The sequence below is a fragment of the Chiloscyllium punctatum genome, chromosome 9, assembly GCF_047496795.1.
Source record: "Chiloscyllium punctatum isolate Juve2018m chromosome 9, sChiPun1.3, whole genome shotgun sequence".
NCBI classification, from domain to species: domain Eukaryota; kingdom Metazoa; phylum Chordata; class Chondrichthyes; order Orectolobiformes; family Hemiscylliidae; genus Chiloscyllium; species Chiloscyllium punctatum.
In genome coordinates this window covers 42,084,496-42,105,465 of record NC_092747.1, presented here as the reverse complement: position 1 = coordinate 42,105,465, position 20,970 = coordinate 42,084,496, and the positions used below count along the sequence as shown (strand labels likewise).

At 39.2% G+C, this 20,970-nt stretch overlaps 1 protein-coding gene across 5 annotated transcripts in view; it reads right to left on the bottom strand.

Moving 5' to 3' along the window:
* The window catches only part of atp8a2 (ATPase phospholipid transporting 8A2), a 561,594-nt gene that overhangs the window by 22,857 nt on the left and 517,767 nt on the right, over positions 1 to 20,970 (bottom strand). For all 5 annotated transcript variants that reach the window (XM_072577324.1, XM_072577326.1, XM_072577325.1 and 2 more), the window contains 2 exons: positions 18,817 to 18,905; positions 15,970 to 16,074 (listed from right to left, as the gene is read on the bottom strand). In XM_072577324.1, coding sequence (XP_072433425.1) covers positions 15,970 to 16,074; positions 18,817 to 18,905 — 194 coding nt within the window. The remainder of the gene's footprint in view (positions 1 to 15,969; positions 16,075 to 18,816; positions 18,906 to 20,970) is intronic.

Sequence of the window (20,970 nt, the reverse complement as noted above, 5' to 3'; positions counted from 1 at the left end):
ATATCCTTACTCATATCAAGTCCTGTTCACTCATCACCCCAATGCTCAATGAATACATTGGCACCTGGTCAAGCAAGGTCTTAATTTTAACATTTTTATCCTTGTTTTTGAATCTCTCCATGGTCTCACCCACCCCTTGTACTATAGTCTCCCCCAGCTCAAACTTTAGCATTTTCGGCACCTCATGTTGAATTGCTCCACTATTGATGACCATGCTGTCAGGTGCTGAGGCCCTAACTTCTGGGTTCTTTTGCTCCCTAACCCCGACATGTCTCTGCTTTTCTCTCTCGTTCCTCCTTTAAGATACTTCCACCTAAACTACTTAACTAGCTAAGCTTCCCTCATCTTACATCATATGACTTGGTTTCATGTTTTGTTTACAATTCTCCAGTGAAACACCTTTGGACCTTTTATTATGTTAAAGGGACTATTTTGAAGTACAAGTTCTGTTGTATAGAACCTGTAACTCAGCTTCACAGAGACACGTATGGATATCAGCAGATATCTAAGTTGGGCATGCTACAACAAGTACTGTGGTACACAGTCAAAGAATTTCTATGGAGGTATGTGAAAACTGATATGCCTTTTAATAGCTACACCATTTTCAGTTGAAATGTTTGAACAGTCACTGTCAGATAAATAATGGGACTGGGATAACAATCAGATTGTTGGGATTAATACCCTATTGAATGCAATGCTGCAGCTGAAGGATGCAAGGATCATTTCAGATCATGAATGTAAATGTGATCTTGTATAAGTAAGAAATGCCTTGAGTTTTTTTTGTCTGTTCTCCATGTGTAAAGACTGTACAGAATCGAAGTGCCCTAGTGACTATGTGTGTATGTATATAAATATTTATGAATAAAGTATATTTTTGAAATAAAAAATTTGTTTCAGTTCATGACCATAAAAGGCTTGAGACAACAATACCACAATCAGCATATTATTACAACAGGATGGTATTTTGAATACCACAGAATGCCACTTTGTTGGTCATGGTTGGGTTGACCACTCAGCTTGTCTGTATAAACAAACAATAATTCTTTCATATTGCTGATTTGTTTGGATTGTCCTTGCCTGTTAGAAGCATGTAGCTGAACAATGAAAGTGGCAGTTGAAATATTTAGGTGACAGTGTTGTAACCACTTTGCCACTGGTGCTCAGTAACTGACAGTTGAAAATACAGGCCCAACACAAAACAGCAGTTGACAAGATAAATTCTGTTATGGAGAAATGGTAAATGAAGTGCATTAAAAATTAAAATTAACCACGATAGAACTACAGCAATAACATTTCTCAGATGGGATCACCAAGTCACTTAAAAGCTTAAAAACTTGAATTTATATCAGACATTCCTTTCAAGGCAAACAGATTTGAAATATAAATGTACTCAACGAAAACTCACTGATACTCAAGAGAATGTACTGTAGTGGGGAAAATCACCAGTCTGTGAGTCAGAGTCAGGGTTCAATGATAGAGTTTAATGTACAAGGAAATACTGGAGCTCTGGGGAGAGAGAGACACCAACAGCACAGTGGTCAGCTGCGATTCTTCTCTCAACCCGGAGCACATAAGAAGATACTTTATACATTTTGTGATAAAATAGATCAGTGATGAGGTTATTGCTTTGGTAACATGGTTTGTTTATTGTAAATATTGCAGACTAGTTTCAGTGCAGTCATTGTCAGTTCCAGAGCAGCCTTTATAAATTTCAGCGCGGTTGTTATCAGTTCCAGCACAGACATTGTCAGTTTCACTTTGTATTGAGTCCATATCAAACAGTTAGCATTTCTATCAAAGATATTGGCTGGACCCAGACACTTCGTTGGGCAGTATATGCTACTCAAGTGTATTCTCTCCCCCACCTGCCTTAAGCTAATCAACTAAGTTGTGAGTGCATTGTGCTGGCATTCTGGTGACCCCAGGCAGGGTCTGTGTTTGCTCTGCTGTCTCTCTCCTTATTGTGGTCCGGCAGCCATCTTGTGTGTCAAGTGGCCAACTGATGGCTCAGCGGCCATCTTGTGTGTGCCTAGAATCACCCTGCCCCATGCTATCTCCTACTTTAGTAAAATAAAACAATTGATTTTGTGAATTAAACCAGTTTTCAATTTTTGAATGTTTTTTCATTGGTATTGTTATTAAAAATTTACTCAAGCCCTGTTATTAAAACTAACTAAACTAATAAAACAATAATTAATGAGAAAGAGTCCAAAACATAAACCTCGATCAATGTCTCATTGCCATTGCACATGCAAGATTTCATTTTAATGCTGTGCATGACATCAAGGCATTGTTACTTGAATGGCCCACTGTGTTTTAAAAGTGATGCAAATATCTCTCTGGTGAAGAATAACTTTTCAATGTGACTACCTTCATAGAATAAGTTGTTCTAGTATGAAACTAATTTTCTCTCCTTGCAGATGCAGCCTGACCTGCTGAATATTTCCAGCATTTTATGTTTTATTTCTACCTGAAATGTCCTTTGGAACAAAACAATATGCTATAATAATTTTTAAAAACTCATTGCTACATTCAATTCTGATAGAATTTTGGATCAATTTCATATGGTTGATTTTAAAGAAGTGTATTTTCCCAAAAGTCCAACTGAATCAGGTAAATAGTGTTTGGAGTATTAATAAATGGTGGGTTTCTGCAGCTTCCAGTGAAACCACTGTCCTGAAACACTCTCAAACATATATTTCAGTCATCAAAAATAAATGCTGCTGGAAATCTGGAAAACAATTTCTGAAAACATATCACGCTCAGCAAATTTGGCAGCATCTGTGGAGAGAAACAGTTAATAAGTATGTAAGTTAGCTCGGTGAGCTGGGAGGTTTGTTTTCAGATGTTTCGTCACCATGACTAGGTAACATCATCAGTGAGAGTCTCCAATGAAGTGCTGCTGGTATGTCCCACCTCTCTATTAAAAGGTCTTGGTTTCTGAAGGTGGATGATGTCATTTCCGGTTCTTTTTTTCAAGGGAAGGTAGATGGGATCTAAATCGATGTGTTTATTGATGGAGTTCTGGTTCGAAGGCCATGCCTCTAAGAATGTTCATGCATGTCTTTGTTTTACCTGTCCTAGGATGTGTGAGTTGTCCCAGTCAAAGTGGTGTCCTTCTTTGTTTGTATGTATGGAAACTAGTGATCATGGGTCACGTCCTTTGGTGGCTAGTTGGTGTTCGTGTAGCCTGGTTGCAAGTTTCCTGCTTGCTTGTCCGATGTAGTTTTTTTTAAACAGTTCTTGCATGGTACCTTGCAAATGACGTTAGTTTTGTTGGTAGTATCTAATGGATCCTTTAGATACATTAGTTGTTGCTTAAGTGCGTTGGTAGATTTACGGGCTACCATAATGCCTAGGAGTATGAGTAGTCCGGAAGTCATTTCTGATGTGTCTTTGGTGTAAGCTAGTGTATCTATAGTTTTTGGTTGCATTGTGTCTGCTTGTCTGGGTTTGTTTCTGAGGAATTGGTGGATTGTGAAGAAGGGCTTATGCCCGAAACATCGATTCTCCTGCTCCTTTGATGCTGCCTGACCTGTTGCGCTTTTCAAGCAATACATTTTTCAGCTCTGATCTCCAGCATCTGCAGTCCTCACTTTCTGTGTTTACTGGGTACCCATTTTTCTTGAAAACGTTATATAGATACTTTTCTTCTGCTGTTTGTAGTTCTTGGGTGATGTAGCTCATTGAAATAATGTCTTGATGCAGTTCCGTTAGGGGGTGTTGGGATGATTGCTTCTGAAGTTAAGTATTTGGTCTGTGTTTGTTGTTTTTCTGTAGATGCTGGTTTGAAGCTCACCATTAACTGTATGTTCAACTGTCATTACAGGAATGTAGTCATTCCCCTCCTCTTTGTGAATTTTATGCCTGTCAGGATATCTTTGATGGCATTGAATGTTTCCTCTAATTTGTTCTGTTTTGTGATCCAGTTGAATATTACTTCTTCAGAACTGAGGAAAGGCAGAAACATGATGGATTTTATGCTTGGGGTGGGGGGGAGACAAACAAAATAAAATGTCGGAAATCGGTAGAAGCCAAGAAGGATTAAATGACAACAATGTCATGGAACAGAAGGTAAAGGAAATGGAATATGTTGAGGTCATGATACTGGGAGGACAAGTGTTCAGTACCACTACCAGTATGTAAAATCTCTTGCATTTCACACCACCTTCCAATTTGGACATGAAATGGCTCAGATTAGCAAGCTTAACATTTAAGAAAAGCTCAGCAGATCATTGTGTTACTTGATGAGGCAGCACAACTACCCTGAACCAGAAGCACTATGGACCAAAAATAAATACATAAGTTCAGTGTATTCAAAATAACAATGTTATGAACTCATTCAAATTCTCTAATATAACACTTCCAACAATTTTTTTTTTCTCTCATGTTGAGTTGGAATTGAAATCTCTTGTGCTAATTTTGAAGTAAACTTGGATATGTAATTGAACTGCAGGTGCTTCAAGTATTCTTTATTCTGATGATGTTGTACTGTATGTGTAGTATACTTGACATTACTGAATATACGTGGAATGATTATGTTATTTAAATTTTAACATAACACAAATTTCATGGCATTTTGCGCCACTAAATTAAGTAAACTGTTTTTGACACATTTGAATTTACCAAGATCCAGCAAGATCAAGGCTAATCTCACCATGTCATCATTGGCAATCACTCACTAATGAGTATGATTGTCTACCTAGGAAATTCCAAGTCATTGATCATGGGTTCTGTATGACTGACGAGCCTGATCGATGAGTCACAACTCCAGCCACACATTTTACAGGTTACTCTGGGAGGTAGAAGTCGGTCCTTGGCCTTGAGATCACAGGCATCCCTTATTCCAGTTCCTTTTCCGTACTTCCTCATGCCGACAGACGTTCTCCAAAAATTGTGTCACTACAAGGCTTTCCTCCAAGTCAGTTTCTCTGAACAAGGTCTCCCATGTATTGATATCTGTGTTACATTTCCTAAAGGAAGCCTTCATGGAATCTTTGAAAGGTTTCTTTTGTCCTCTTGTTCGAGTCCCTTCCTTGAACTCCTTGGTAGTCAGAACTCAGGCTTTGTAAGCAATGGTAGGCCCAGCAGAGTTGGCTTCAGATTGCCTTGACGCTGGTGTTATTAGCTGCTTCAAGGACACTGATGTTAGTATGCCTGCCCTCCCAGCTAGTGCAGAGAATCATCTCAAATGATATTGACAATACTTCTCAAGGGTCTTGGGGTGTGTCTATGTGTAGTCCAAGTTTTGAATCTGTTTAGAAAAGTCTGAAGGATAACTGCCTTATCCACAAGGATCTTGGTATCAGCATAGACGTCATGGTCAAAGACCGCCATCCTTATATGTCTGGATGTGATGTTGAATCTCTACTGATTTCAGCCTTAGATTCAGAGGTAGCTTCCCAGGTAGAAGATATGGTCCATGTTTGGAAGGATTTCTCTGTTGATCTTCATAGAAGAATGGAATGGACCAGAACTTGACCTGGGATGGCATGGTAAAGGATTCGAGTTTTCTTCAGGTTGCGGCTAAGGCCAATTCTTCAGTATGCTTCTGTGAAGGCATTGGATGAAGCTTGCAGGTTCTCTTTTGACAGCAGTGATGACATTGTCATCCACAAGTAAGCCCCACAAGGAACAAGGGTTCCTGTCATTTTATCCTTGGATTGCAACTGGTTGAGTTTGAAAAATTTTCCGTCCATCCTGTTGATAATGTCTACACCACTGGGAAGCTTTTTCTTTACAAGATGAAGAATGGTGCTGATAAAGATGGAGAAAAAGGTGTGGACGATGACCGACCCTAGTTTGACCCCTGCCTATCCTTGTTTGACCCCTTTATTGACCACAAAGGATTGTGTCATATTTCCGGTGAGGACTATCACTAATATCTTGTGAAGGAAATGGAGGATGTTGATGAATATCAATAGACAGCTGGCCTTTGATAGGATCTTGCATTGTATTTCCCAACTGACTGAGTTGGTCTGATCAATGAAGGCCATGCAGAGTGGTTGGTGTTGCTCTTGGCATTCCTCTTAAAGCTGTTGAGCAGTGAAAATCTGTCGATAGTTCCAGGGTTTTGGTCGGAAGTCACACTGGCTTTCAGTGAGGATTTCCTCTGAGACTGGGAAAAGGCACCTAGCTAGGGTTTGGGCTTTGATGTTCCCGGCAATGGAGAGTAGCTAGATTTCTTGGCAGTTCTCAGAGTCCACTTTGTCCCCTTTCTTGAAGACAGGGGCTATGACACCATCCCTGCGGTTGCTCTAGATTTTCAGGAACAGTTGATAGAGACGACAGGTGAACTCTGCTCCTCCACGTTTAAAAATATCCACTGGAATGGCAGCTTTTCCATTGTCCATGTATCTAATAGCAACTTCAATTTCTGTCACACTAGGTAAGAGACCAAGATCATCTTTGATGGAGAGTTGGGGGAATTTCCTCAAGCACACCCTCGATGACTATATTGTGGTTTAGGAGTTCTTTGAAGTGCTCTGTCCAGAGACTACTGTTTCCTTTGTCTAGCAAAAAAAAGTGTCATTCTTACACCGCACCAATTTGAAACTAAGGGGGTTGGGTCTGTTATTGTCTTGGTGGCACTTAAGTATCATGCTCATCAGCAAGGAGTTGCATCTCCTCAGCTGTCTCAGTCCACCAGTGGTTCTTGATTCCCCTAGTTCTTTTTTGGACCTCTGCCTTTGCTGTTTGATAAGTTCTCATTTTTACCTCACTGGTGATGTTGTTTTGCAGACATGGAGAGATTTCTTCTTCTTGTCAATGAGGTCTTGGATGATACGGTCATTCTTGTCAAACCAGTCTTGGTGTTTCTTGGTCTGGTAGCCAATGGTTTCTTCACCATATGTCTCTTTTCTGATTTCCTCTGCTCCATTTAAAATGAACTTTTTGGCGATTTTGGTGAAGATGTTGTTGAAGTTCATCAATCAGCTTGGCTCTTGAAGCCACTCAACATTGAATTTTCTTCTGAAATGTTTGTTTGTCTTCAGCTGCTTCTGATGAAATTTGATGGATACTGAGGAGCGGATGAGCTGATGGTCTGTCTGGCAGCCATTTTCACTGGTCATTCCTTCAATAATGAGGACATTCAATTTGTCTTGGGAGTGAATGATGATGTAATCCATTGTGCGCCAATGCTTTGATTGTAGAGGCCTTTAAGAAGTCTTGAACTTATCTTTTTGACAGAACAGTGTGTTGGTTATGACCAGATGATGTTTTGCACATTTGGTGAATCCCATTGGGGTTGCAATTCCTGAATCCTTCCTTTCTGATGATTCCGTTCCAGAATTGGGTGTACTTTCCAACCCTGGTGTTGTAGTCTCCAATGAAGATAATTTTATAATTATAATTATATAATGTTAACTTCCTTCAGGACGTTAGCAAATATGGTGTCAAGGATGGAGTAGAAACCTTTCTCAGACTTCTGTGGCTTCAAGGATTGAAGCATAGGCACTCATGCTGGTTCATGGAAAGTTCGAGATGGAAACTCATGTGACAATTGGGGGCTCCAAGAGTTGGTTGATGAATTTGTCCTTAACTGCGGATCCAATTCCACGTATCCTGAGCTGATCCCTGGAATTTTCTCTCTCAAAAGAGGTGTAAACATGATCTTTTTCCTTCCACTGCCCTACCCCTGCTTTTTGAGTCTTCTGCAGCAAAGATTTCAACGTTGAAGCACCTGAGTTCACCGGCAACAGATTTTTTTCCAGATGATTGTTTTGCTCATGATCCATGAGGGTTTCTATATTCCAAGTTCTGGGATTGAGTTTCATTTTGGTTTTCAGGCTGCAGGTAGATGAGTCCACTGGATGTTATTTTCCAGCCAGTTTGGTGAAAGAACAGACTATTTTTAGGGCATCTATTCCAGTTCCTTCCTTATGTGGGGTGAACTGAGTGGATCCTGAAGAGGTTGCTCAGTCTTGAAGAAAGCTCTCCTCCTCCTATTCCAAGAGTGAAATGATTGAGTCAAACGCCACCACTGTCGTGCTGATCTGAATCTAGGGACTTCCAGATCTCTCCATCCAGTTCCCATCACCTCTCACTGATCACCGCAGGACTTGTGTCATGTGTGTATAGCTGGGATGGAGTTCAATCCCCCTAGGTAGATGCATTACGCACAACACTTTTTTAAATTTGGGAATGCTGTTGCACATCAGCAGACCCATGGTCCTTGACAGAAGGTTGATCCAGTTCCAGTGGCAAGCAAGCATTGATGACTGGGGATCTCCTTACTTCTGTATCTGCCATCATAGTCATTGATATCACATGAGTATCTACCTTGACAAGTTCTCAAACATCTGGAGATATGTACTGAATCACTAAAACGGACCTCATTCAGCTAACGCAATGTGCTTTACTGGGTTTTTGCTGTAAAACTTGAGGTATACAACACGAGTGGTGTGTTGTTAAACAATAATGGAATTTCCAGTCTTTCTCTATCCAAGAAAAAGTCTTTATCTGTCAGGAGAGATATAATTTTATGCAAGTAACTTCAGTATATATTGGAAACAAATATATGTTTCCATAGCATCAGCTGCTGCAATGGAATTCTTTAGAAGTTGTTTCAAGGGCCAGACTATTTTAGGCATAACAATCTCTTCTCTTAGCAACAATGTACTTTGTCTGGGTACAAAGGTACTCTACAATTTTACCTAACATGATGTCACTAAGTTGAAGAGACATTTGACAGCACTTAATCTCCTACCAAGCACTGGTGCCAATTCAAGCCACCGCTGCTCAGTTTTGCTACCCTCCTCAGCCTATCTGCAGTACTGATAGTCACCATTGCTTCTGATGGTTCTACCAGCATGCAGAGTCGCTGCCTGAAAAAAACTAAAGAGGGTTGAGGCTGTCTCAAGCATATAATCTAACCGAATTTGGTCAAATGTATGTTTTCCACTTTGTGTAAGAAATGACTGAGAACTAACCATCAGCACTAGAGGGCACAGCATATTTTACATTTTGCTGCTATCATGCTGTTGGTTACTCTGACAAGGTACCATTATTTACATGCAAGTTTAGACAGTGAATGTCAGCAGCTGGGAAAACAATCATAACCAAACCAAGCTTTTCCTAAGATTGAAGGAATCACAGCCAGTTTATCTTTTCTTTGCTCAGGGATGCTCAGATTATTGAGGCCTATGACAATACTGTGAAAATCTGCTTGGTTTATCTTATTCAGTGTCACACTATTTGGGACATATACCCATGAAAACATCAAAGTTACCTCTCCTTGGAAAGTGATGTACTATAATTTTCTATGCTTCACAGAGTAAGAAAATCATAGAATACGTACAGTGTGGAAGGAGGCCATTCAGTTCATCATGTCCACAGCTATCCTACAAAGAGAATCTCACCCAGACCCACCCCATCCTACCCTATCCCTATAATCCTGCATTCTCCATGACTAATTCACCGAGCCTACACATCCCTGACATTTCAGGCAATTTAGCATGGCCAATCCACCTAACCTGCACACCTTTGGACTGTGGAAGGAAACCAGAGCACCCATAGGGAACCCGGGAGAATGTTCAAACTCCATACAGACAGCCACCTGAGGGTGGAATTGAACCCTGGCACTGTGAGGCAACAGTGCTAACCACTGAGCTACCATGCCGACCCATCCTCTGTCGTGGATGTGGAGTAATTAAACTGTCATTATTCAAAATGCCTTTCATCAATTGTCACCCACACGTTACTGGTGTGCCCCATGCTTTGAGTAACAAAATGACCCCATGTCTGAAGGCGGTCCATAATTCAAAAGCTGAAAGTGGTACTAGATTGAGGTTCAGCCTGCATCCATAATAAGTTATTTGTGGTTGTTAATAATTGTCCATTTTTAATAGGTGTCATGGTACGCTTCAACAACTTTACTAATCTTCAATAAGGTGATTCTTAATCTCAACCTTTCTTGTATGCTTGTCCTATATGACCTCAGCCTGCAGTCCCAAGGAAAACAGTTCTGATGAAATGGATTAAAAGCCAGAATGAAGAAGAAAATAAAGATAACAAAATAAATAAAATGCAAAAAAGTCTAACATATGCCAACAAAAAAAAAGCAAAATTTAAAATGAGGGGAAGAAATTACAAAATCAATAGGTTTTTGTGGAAAATTAAATTGTTTAGGTACTGTCCTCCGAAAGTGTTAGTCAGAATTATTTATACCCTTGTAACTGAAACTGACTAAACGGAGAAGAGGTCCAATATTTGCAGTTGGTTAATGGCTAAGGTTAGAAGACAGTTAAGTCATTCACACAAAGACTTAAATCTTTCAGAATCATTATACTGTGCACTTGCACTAAAGTACAGGTCCAAAACATTCCACAGCAGTTCAGTCCACTACAGCTATAGCACTTTATAACCAATTAAGTACTTCTAATGTCTGGTGAATACTTTAAAAAATATGACAGTCACCTTATCCACAAAGGTACCCAAACAGCAAAGAGATAACCAAAATTATCCTTATTTGTGAAATTGATCAAGGCATAAATAAAAATCTTGAAAGTCAAGATGGTAATTCACCATTGGCAACACTCTTATCACCTCTCCATGATGTCTATTCAATTGACTTTCCCAGCAGCCCGCAAATATAATCCAATAATTCTGTTTCTATTTCTTTTTTTTAAAGGACATGTTTTAACAAAGTAGTGCTTACAACGTTCAGGAGCTTCAACACCAACGTTGATCCTTTGTTTATGTTTTACACATGAAACTTTAGAATACATTTTAACAAAATAGTACTCACAATGTTCAGGAGCTTCAACACCAACAATAAATGATAAAGAATGAGAACTCTAGGGATTTCATTCATAAAGTTCTCATTCAATAAGAAACTCTGAATTGGTTATGATTAAAGACAACAGTTAGACAAAGCTTAATTTCTCACCACAATTAAAAATTCCAACATCTATGAACAAAGTTTTGTCTTGGCTGTCTGATCCCTGTTCATCATGATTAAAGTCAGCAGCTTAGTCTAATTTGGGCATACGTATGTAGCCCACAGGCTTAGGAAGGATATATTGGCCTTGGAGGGTGTACAATGTTGGTTTACAAGAATTATAACTGGGGTTAAGGTACGAAGAGAGATTATACAAATTGCACCCATTTTCTCCAAAATTTTGAAGGTTGATGGGTGATCTGATTGAAGTTTTTAAGATATTAATGGGAAAAGACAGGGTAGATAAAGATAAACTATTTCAATTATCTGGGGATTCTCGGACTAGGGTACATAGTCTGAGAATTAGGGCCAGTCTGTTCAGGAGAGGTGTTAGACCATAAAATAATGCCATTTAACCCATCGAGTCTGCTCTGCCAGTCACTCATGGCCGATATGTTTCTCAACCCCATTCTCCTGCCTTCTCCCCGTAACCTTTGATCCTCTTACTAATCAATAACCTATCTATCTTTGATTTAATACACACAATGACTTGGCCTCCACAGCTTTGAAGTACTTTGATACACAAAGGGTGATAGATGTTTGGCAGTTGATGTTGGATCAGTTGTTAATTTTAACTCTGAGATAGATAAATTTTTGCTAAGCAAATATATATAATGGGATATGGGCCATATATGAAGTTAGGCCACAGATCAGCCACCACCTCACTGAATGGTGGAACAGGCTCTAGGAACTGAGTGGCTTACTCCTGTTTTCATGTTCCCTATGTTACTAAGGCACTGGTGATTCTACTACTAATGTAGTAGCTGGGCCTCCTTAGCATTGCCAGGCAGTGTTGAGGTATGGAACACCTGCAGATATGGGAAAGCGCATAGAGAAAGAGTTAAGAGATGTCTGAGATGTTGATTGGGAGGGTGTGCGCGCCTAGGCTAGGAAAAGGTGATTCATGGATCAGGCTTGTTTTATGGAGCCTGGAGAACACTACTATTCCTCCATTCTAGATAAACATTAGAAAATTCACCTGGAACCACTAGCTTTTGGAACGCCGCTCCTTCATCAGAATAGGCACTCTGAAAGCTAGTACTTCCAGGTGAATCTGTTGGACTATAACCTGCTGTTGTGTGATTTTTAACTTTGTCTACCACAGTCCAACCGGCAGCTCCAAGCTTTTTAGGATTGAGATGAGGAGAAATTTCTTCTCTCAGAGGATTCTGAATCTTCTGAATTCTCTATTTTAGAGAGGTGTATAAGTGTCATCATTGATTATGTCCAAGACGGGCATCAACACATTTCTAGATACTTATTGAATCCCTACAGTGTAGATGGAGGCCATTTGGCCCATTGGGTCTACACCAACCCTCCAAAGAGCTTCCCATCCAGAGTCACCCTATGCCTGTAACCCCATATTTACTACTAATCCAACAATTCTGGATCCCTGGATACTTTGGGGTAATTTAGCATGGCCAATCAAACTAACCTGCACATCTTTGGACCGTCGGAGCAAACTGAAGAGTCTGGCAGAAACTCACACGGGACTCAGGGAGGATGTGGAAAATCCACACAGGCAGCCACCCAAGGCTGGAGTCGTACCCGGGTCCCTGATACTGTGAGGCAGCAACACTAACCACTCTGCCACTTAATGACATTAGGAAACATGAAGATAGCATAGGAAAATGACAGTTAGTTAGATAATCAGTTATAACTTAGAATAGCAAGCAGGTTTGAGTGACCGAATGGCTACTGCTGCTTCCACGTTCCTAATGGAGCTGATAAGCACATCAAACATAGCTAATGAACAATTAAGATTATAGTTCACTTCATCTGTATGTTAAAACTATCGTTAATTCTATTTTGAAACAATTAAGGTCCCAATTGCAAATAAAAGAATGTTCACTGGTCCAATTTTCAAATAACTTGCAGAATTCGTACATCAACAAGGGATTCTCTAAGGAACTGAACATAAATAGGTTAGAGGATTAAAGCTGATCCAGGAAGAACCTGACTGCAACTGAATTTTGAACAGGCTTGAATTAATCCTTTGTTTATGTTTTACATATTAAACTTTAGAACACGTTTTAACAAAATAGAGCTTACAACTTTCAGGAGCTTCAACACCAACAATAAATTGAAACAGAACTTTAGGGGTTTCATTCATAAAGTTCCCATTCAATAAGAAACTATGAATTGGCTATGATCATTCAATTAAGAATAACAGTTAGGCAAAGCTTAATTTCTCACCTCAACAAAAAATGCCAACATCTATGAGCAAAGTCTTGTCTGTTGCACCTTTAATTCTGAATAGTGGGACATGAACTACAATCAAAGCTAACAAAGCACAGTAAATTCTACCTCACTTTAAACTTGTAAATAATACAGTAGAAAAACAAATACTTGAATTCAGCAAACCGTTTGAGTCCAGCTATTTGAACATTTAAAAATTCAAATTTCACCAGAGTACAATAGTACAGAGATTCTTTGCGAGCACATTTCACTGAATAATCAACTATTTTAGCATGTATTGCTAATTTCATTTTATAAGCAATAAAATTAGTAATAAGCATAAAATAAAACGATTGTATTCTTGCCTTTGCTGGTCCTAACAAGAGTCAAACTAATTAAGACATCTCAATAACAACCATTTTAGATCTTTCATGGAATTGTTGCTACAATTGGAACTTATGCAGATCTTGACTATTTCCTTTTAAATCTCATCTACGACTCTTGAACCTTTGTGATCTATGTACTTAGTTACAATAGTTTGTTACAAGTGCGTGCTGTCAGTATTAGTTGGTTGGTTAGTGATTGTTGTCGAGAGTGTGGTGCTAGAAAAGCACAGCAGGTCGGGCAGCATCCGAGGAGCAGGAGAATCGATGTTCTGGGCATAAGCCCTTCAGTATTCCTGAAGGATCGATGCCCGAAACATCGAATCTGCATGCTCCTTGGATGCTCCCCGATGTGCTGTGCTTTTCTGATACCACACTCTCGACTCTGATCTCCAGTATCTGCAGTCCTCATTTTCTCTGGTTAGTGATTGTTCCCATGGTGACTGAATTAAAATTGATTGCTTAACATCATTTATGTAAAATAAAAATCTGATGGAACTCAATTGAGTCCCAATCTTATCATTAGCATAGTCATTTTCTTTATACAATTTCAAGGCATTCTTCTGCAGCTCCACTTGATTTAGCTTATCCCAAGAGCTCTGTTACAAACCTAAATCAATTCACAAGACCATTAAATAGATTCACTATCTAAACTTGCTCAATAATCGTGGAACTGGAAACACCACAGATTCACTAACGATTTTGTTTCGAAAACCCAACTTTCGAAAACCTCTCTCATTTTGAGAGATTTGGGTAAATTAAAATGAGAAGTCAGTCATTTATCAAATAGTTAAGATTATTTAAGGAATGAGATCATTCCATCTTATGTAGTTGTGACACTGACATACATAATGGAACTGAAACAATGAGAAGAAACACATACCAAACCATGATATGCAATGCAATATAGACAGTCCACATAACCTGCTGGTGCAGTGTTTTGATGCCAGTCATACCTGCATGTCAAACTTGGTCTCACTGATACTTCAGATAAATATCCTGGTATTTACAGAATAATTATTCAAATATTTTAGCAAAGAGATGTCACGGATTTAAAACAGGTGCTAGCATTACTAATTTCAACAAATATAAGGTTGATGAGATTGAAAACTTATGAACTAGAAAGCTGGAATCCTTGTTGTTACACTGTTCAGAGAATCCAAACTGAAGGAAGAAGAAGAATTAGAAGCAGGAACTCTTTGAGCTTGCTCCAACATTTAATAAGATCATGGTTGATCTGACTGCTCCACATTCCCACCTATCTCTATAATCTTTTTATCCCTCACTTAGCAAAAATCTACATGACTGTGCCTTAAAAATATATAAGGACCCTTTTGAGGAGGAGCTTTCCAAAGACTTCCAATCCTCTCTGAGAAAATTATTTCTCCTCATAATCTAGGCCTTAAATGCACTACCCTTGACTAAACCATTCATACATTCTTTTCAAACAATTGTTAATATAGTTTTGGAGGCATATTTCATTTTATGCTTACTTTCCTCCTAACTATTCTTTCACATTAGCTAAAAGGTGCAGGAGGAAGATTGCCTCTATGATTTGTAAAGAGTTGCTAGCCAAGAATTCTGCAGATGGTACACAATTGGAACCGTATCCTGACCTGCACTGAATGAACATAGATGCAATACTGTGGAATACAGTTTGAGTTGTATTGTTTATGATTTCTATCAAGGTTATGCAAAATGCAGAGATGCTATTGTAAATTATACACCCACACAAGCACAGATAGAGACAGAAACATATACATTTAGAGAGACACACATCAATGTAATTGTAATTCCTGAAGTTTACTGCAAACAAGTTTGAACAGAGCAATGAAATAGCCTAGATGTAAGAATGTAACTTAAAAGAGTAGGGAAATAAACTTCTGACTAAAGCAAGAGGAAAAGAATCCATGATTCCATTCTCAGAGCAAATGCTACCATTTGGCGGACAGCAGTGTCTTTTTTAAAAAATCACTGCAGGGGATATATTTTGATGGAATGGATGTAAAACACAATGCGACCGGTTTGACAACTTCAATACAGCAGGCAAAACTAATGGCCCAAATTAAGTGTGTATGCAGACATAAAATCTAATGCTCTCAGAATTACTCCTCTCTTCACTCTGCTCTTAAATGTTTTTGTACATTTTAAAGTGAGTGGATGGACAGAGAAAAGAATGAAGAGAATTGAATTCATGGACTAGAAAGTCCCAACTTTTCCAAAAACATCAGTGCCCAAGAAAACTAGATCTGTTGAAATGTCAATGACCAAAACGGTAATGCCTGTTTTTCTCTCTCTATAGACGCTGTCTGACTTGATGAGAATTTCTAACATTTTCTGTTTCTCAACCACCTAAAAATAGATATCCTCAAGCCACAACAGGAGAATTAAGCAAAACTGGCTTAATTTCTATACTAAACCTTTTATGTAGAAGTGTCTGTATCATGACCATTATTCTCATCCTACCTCTTCGTACTGATACCACGTAGTACCGCTTTTGATGGATCTTGCGATCGAGCTTCCAGTTCCTGAACCTCTTCCAGCAAAGTTTTCCGGTAAGAATGCCAGCCTCTGGTGAACAGAGTTTTTAAGCAGTTCAGTATTTCAAAAAACAGGCAGAAAACAGAAGACATATGAAAAGCTGAGGGAAGACTTGTTTAGCTCAACTGGAATAGTTCATTGATTGTACTGAATATCCATGTGTTACTCTCACACTGAGCCACATTGGGGACTGGAGGTAGTGTTCCAAATACACAAGTGAAGGTGGGCTCCAAAATCTAAACATTGCCTGGAAAAAAATCATTCACTGGTGTAACCAATCCAGGAAAACTCTCAACTCTTAAATAAATAGAAAGGAATGGTAAGGACCAGCTCCTTCAAGGAAAGGCAGGTTCTCTCCTGTGCTCATACTAATAGTTTCATAGCGAGCATGAGAGAGTATGAGCCTGTAATGCAGGGGTGAGTGGCAGCAGTCAGCAAGACCAGGAAAAGTGGTGATGGGAATGGGCACCAATGCCAAGGGATAGTGGAGTGAGACCAAGAGCCATGCCAATTGGAGGCCAAGACCAGCGATCAAGGTCAAGGACTTGTAAAGCAAGGTTAGGGAGCAAGACTGAGGACCAAGGACCATTGGCCAGAAAGTGAACTAAAGTAGCCATATTAAATCCTCTGGTTATAAGAACAGGTCATAGTCTAAGAATTCTGGAGCAAGTAACTCACCTCCACACTCTTCAAAGCACAAGTCAGGCGTGTGATGAAAAAATCTCTATTTGTCTAGATGAATGCAACTTCAACATGAATCAAGAAGCTCAACACCACCCAGGACAAAGCAGTCCACTTCATTACCACCTCATATCATGTTAAACATGCACTCCCTCCACCTCTGACATGCAAAGGCAGTAGTGTATACTAGCTACAAGATACACTGCAACACCTTATCATGGATCAAGGCTTCTCAGACACAAATTTCTAAGCTGGTGATCTCTATAATCAATAAGGCAAAGGACAGCAGATAGATTAGAACGCAACCACTTGCAAGTTCCCCTACAAGCCATATACCATTCTGACTTGTAACTGTATCTCTGTTCCTTCAACATCACTGGATCAAAATCCTAGAACTCCATCCTTAAGCGCATTGTGGGTATCCCTATACCAAATGGACTTGCAGCAGTGAAAGAAGGCAGTTCAGCAGGATATCCAATGAGGTTGTTGTTAGTAGAAAAAATAAATCATTTAGCTTGGTTTTCAAAGATTATCTCAGGGATTCAGCTAAACCGAGCTAATGTTGGAGGCGAGCCAGCATGCACTGGTGCCAGTCCCAAGCCAGGATAAATAGGAGGGTTCACAGTTGGAAGGGCAACCAGCTGTATAACCTGCTAAATCTCCCCCAAAACTCTATTTGATATGAAGCATGATCAATCAGCATATGGAGACCTCATATAGCATAAAAAAGTGTGTAGAGAATGGACAGAAGAATCCAGAAATATCAAGTGGCTTTGGCAAAAAAAAAACAGGTTAAATGAGTGGGCAAAAACTTGGCAGATGGGATATAATGAGGAAAAATGAGGTTAAGCACTTTGTCAGGAGGAACAGAGGAGCTGAATATTATTTAAATGGCAAAGAATGGCAGAAAGCAGAGAGATTTTGGAGTCCTCATCCATGAATCGCAAAAAGTTAGCATCCAAATTCAGTGGGTATTAGGGAATGATGGCCTTAATTTCAAAGGGAATGGAGAATAAAAGTAGAGAGGCTTTACGAAAAATATACAAAGTACTAGTCAGATTATAGCAGAAAGTCCAGAGAAACTTCATTATGCTGATACCAGGTATGGAGAAACTGTCTCCATACAGGAAGTTGAATACATTTGACCTGTACTCATTGGAATATAGAAGAGTGAGAGGTGCCCTTATAGAAACATACAAGATTCTTAGAGGAGTTGATGGACTAGATGAGGACATTTGTTTTACCTTGTGCGAGAGTCTATAACAAGAGGGCATAAATGTAAAATAAGGGATTGCATATTTGAGAGAGAGAGGGGAGGAGGAATGTCTTCTTTCAGAGGGTAGTGAATCTGTGGAATTCTTTACCACAAAGGACTGTGGAGGTAGGATTGCTAAATGTATTGAAGCATGAGATAGACAAAGTTTTAATCAGTAAACGAATCAAAGTTATAGGGAAAAGGCAAGAAAGTGGAGCAGAGGATTATTAGATCAACCATAATCTCATTGAATGGCAGAGAAGATTCAATGAGCTGAATGACCTATACTGCCTCTTTGTCTTAAGGTTTTAATATGCTCTAAGAACACAATGATATAGTTCAGTCAAATCTGATCATGGATAGCGAAGCCAGTTTTACACACCAGGAAAGAGAAAATGAAAGAGAAAAAGAGACTTATAAAATGTTTGTTTTTTACATAGCATTATGGATTATCTTACAATACCCCTACGATGCTTTTCAGACTTTGTAGTCAGTAATTTTAAAGCTAGTCAATGCTATAATATGTAAAAATGTGACAGCCAAATTATGCACAATTTGATCCTGCAAATAGTAATGAGATGAATGACAACTTCATTCTGTACATAGTGCTGGTTGAGGGATAAATATTGGCCATGGCACAGGGAGATTTCTGCTGCTATCCTTCAATTTGCCATTTTCCTTTATATGTACCCAATGCAATAGACAAAACATTGTTTAATGTCTCATTCAAAAATGTCACATTTTGTTTATTCGCAGTCCTATGAAATATCTTGAAACAATTTACTGTCATAAAAAGGCTATGTAAATTCAAGATTTTGCAGTTCAATAATACTTACGCTCTCCAAACTACATCTTTTAGCAGGCACGCAATGGGCACAACGAACAAACCAAGCCAGAATGTCGCACATTTTACCATCACACCAGCCTGCAAAAGAGAAAATTAAGGGAGAAATAATCATCATCCATTACAAGAGAAGAGATTGGCAGCAATTTGGAGGTTAGTGGAACAAATCACAAGGTGAGGGCTGATGTGTACAGTCATTCTGGCAACCACTAAATCTGACTAAAAAGACTCCATTACTTTTATATCATCAAAACTGGGTGCAAGACAACACATTCTAATTTAGTCATGAAACACCTTTTAACTATTGTACACGACTGATGGGCAGTTGTCTTGACAGCTAATTACGCAGTTTTAAAGTGTTAAACACTAGAATGATAACAGTGCAACAGATCTGATTTATGTTGCATCACACTCAAGACTTAGAAGACTAAGGCCTTTGGAAACATATGAAGCTAGAAGTCACATGACATTAGGTTATAGTCTAACAGGTCTATTTGAAATCACTCAAACTTTTGGAGCATAGCCACTTCATCAGGTGGTCATCCCAGTCCAACACCGGGACCTCCACATCATGGCTACCTTTGAAAATATATGGACTACCACACAATAAAGTGGTGGCACATTTTAGCCAAATACAGTGATGTAGTGGTAATGTCACCAGGCTAAGGATTTGGAGACAATGGCTAATGCTGTAGGAACATGGGTTTAAATCCCATCATGGTAGATGGCGAAATCTGAATTCAATAAAAATCTACAATTAAAGACTAATGACCACTGTTGATTGCCATAAAAACTCACCTGTTTCAACAGGGAAGGAAATTTACAGTCATTACTTGATCTGACCTAAATGTGACTCCAGGCCCATTGACATGGCCTAGCAAGCCTCTCCATTGTATCAAATCACAGCAAGGTCTGAATGAATGATTAAAACTGATGAACCGCAGGGAATTGAACAAGGCACAGGAAATAACAATGGCAAACCCAGTTTGATGACCTTGAAAGAAGCCCCTTACTGTCATCTGGGGGCTTGTGTGTGAAAATTGAAACAGTTATCCCTCAGATTAGCCAAACACAACCTGACAATCGTACCCATGGATTCTTATCTTACAGATCATTTCCCAGATACTATGTGCAGTACATCATCCAGTTGACAAAACAGAGCCAACAGTAATGGCAGAACAGTGGTATACAGTTGGGAAGAAGCTGCTCTGGAGGCTCATTAACAATTATCCTGGACTGCATGAAGTCTCATGGCATCAGGTCAAACAAAGTAGGAAACCTCCTGCAATTGCTCCCTACTGTACTGTCTCAGCTGATAAATCAGTATTCATGTTTAATACTACTTGGAAGAAGCACAGAGGGTGGCAAGGGCACAGAATGAAGTTTGAATTGGGGGGGAAGCACTTCAATGTCCATCATCAAGAGTGGCTCAAGAGCTCCAGTACTGACTGAGCACTAAAGGATGTAATTGCTAGGCTAAGTCTGTGGTAGGTTGCAGGGGAACCAAATGAAGGAAAAACACAACTAAAACAGGAATTGCTGGAAAAAGACTGCCAGTATCTGTAGAGAGAAATCAGAGTTAATACTTCAAGTCTAGTGACTCTTCTTCAGAAATCAAGTGGAACAAATTGTAAGGGTGCCCAGAGCAAAATATAAAGGGAGTAAGGCCAGGTATGTGAGAAATGAGTCAGACCTGACTGAGTGCTGGTTAACCACGGTTTGGGGGAATAGGGGAAAACATTCCTTGATTAAGAAAAAGCAAGCAGCCCTGTGGAAGATGGCATCATTTCAACAGATGCAATTTTACATCAGTGACAACAATCAAAATGCTTTCTTTCACCTAAAAAAAACTTTATGACAACTAAGATTGTGAAAAGTTTTATATAAATGCAAGTTTGATTCTCTTATGAAAAGCATTATGTGAAAGTCAAATAATGTTTTCAAGCATGCAATACATGGGTCAGTTACACAGCAGTTGTGTGCTTGACAGTTTTTTGGTGGCTTTAGAACATTTCTCCTCATCAATCCCCTGCTGTTACTCTCCAATATTCCATAATTTAAATCACTAATTTGATTTCTGGACAAAAAATCAGGCAATATTCAGTTTGAGGAGAGTTTAATTAAGAAACGTTATTCCAATGAAACC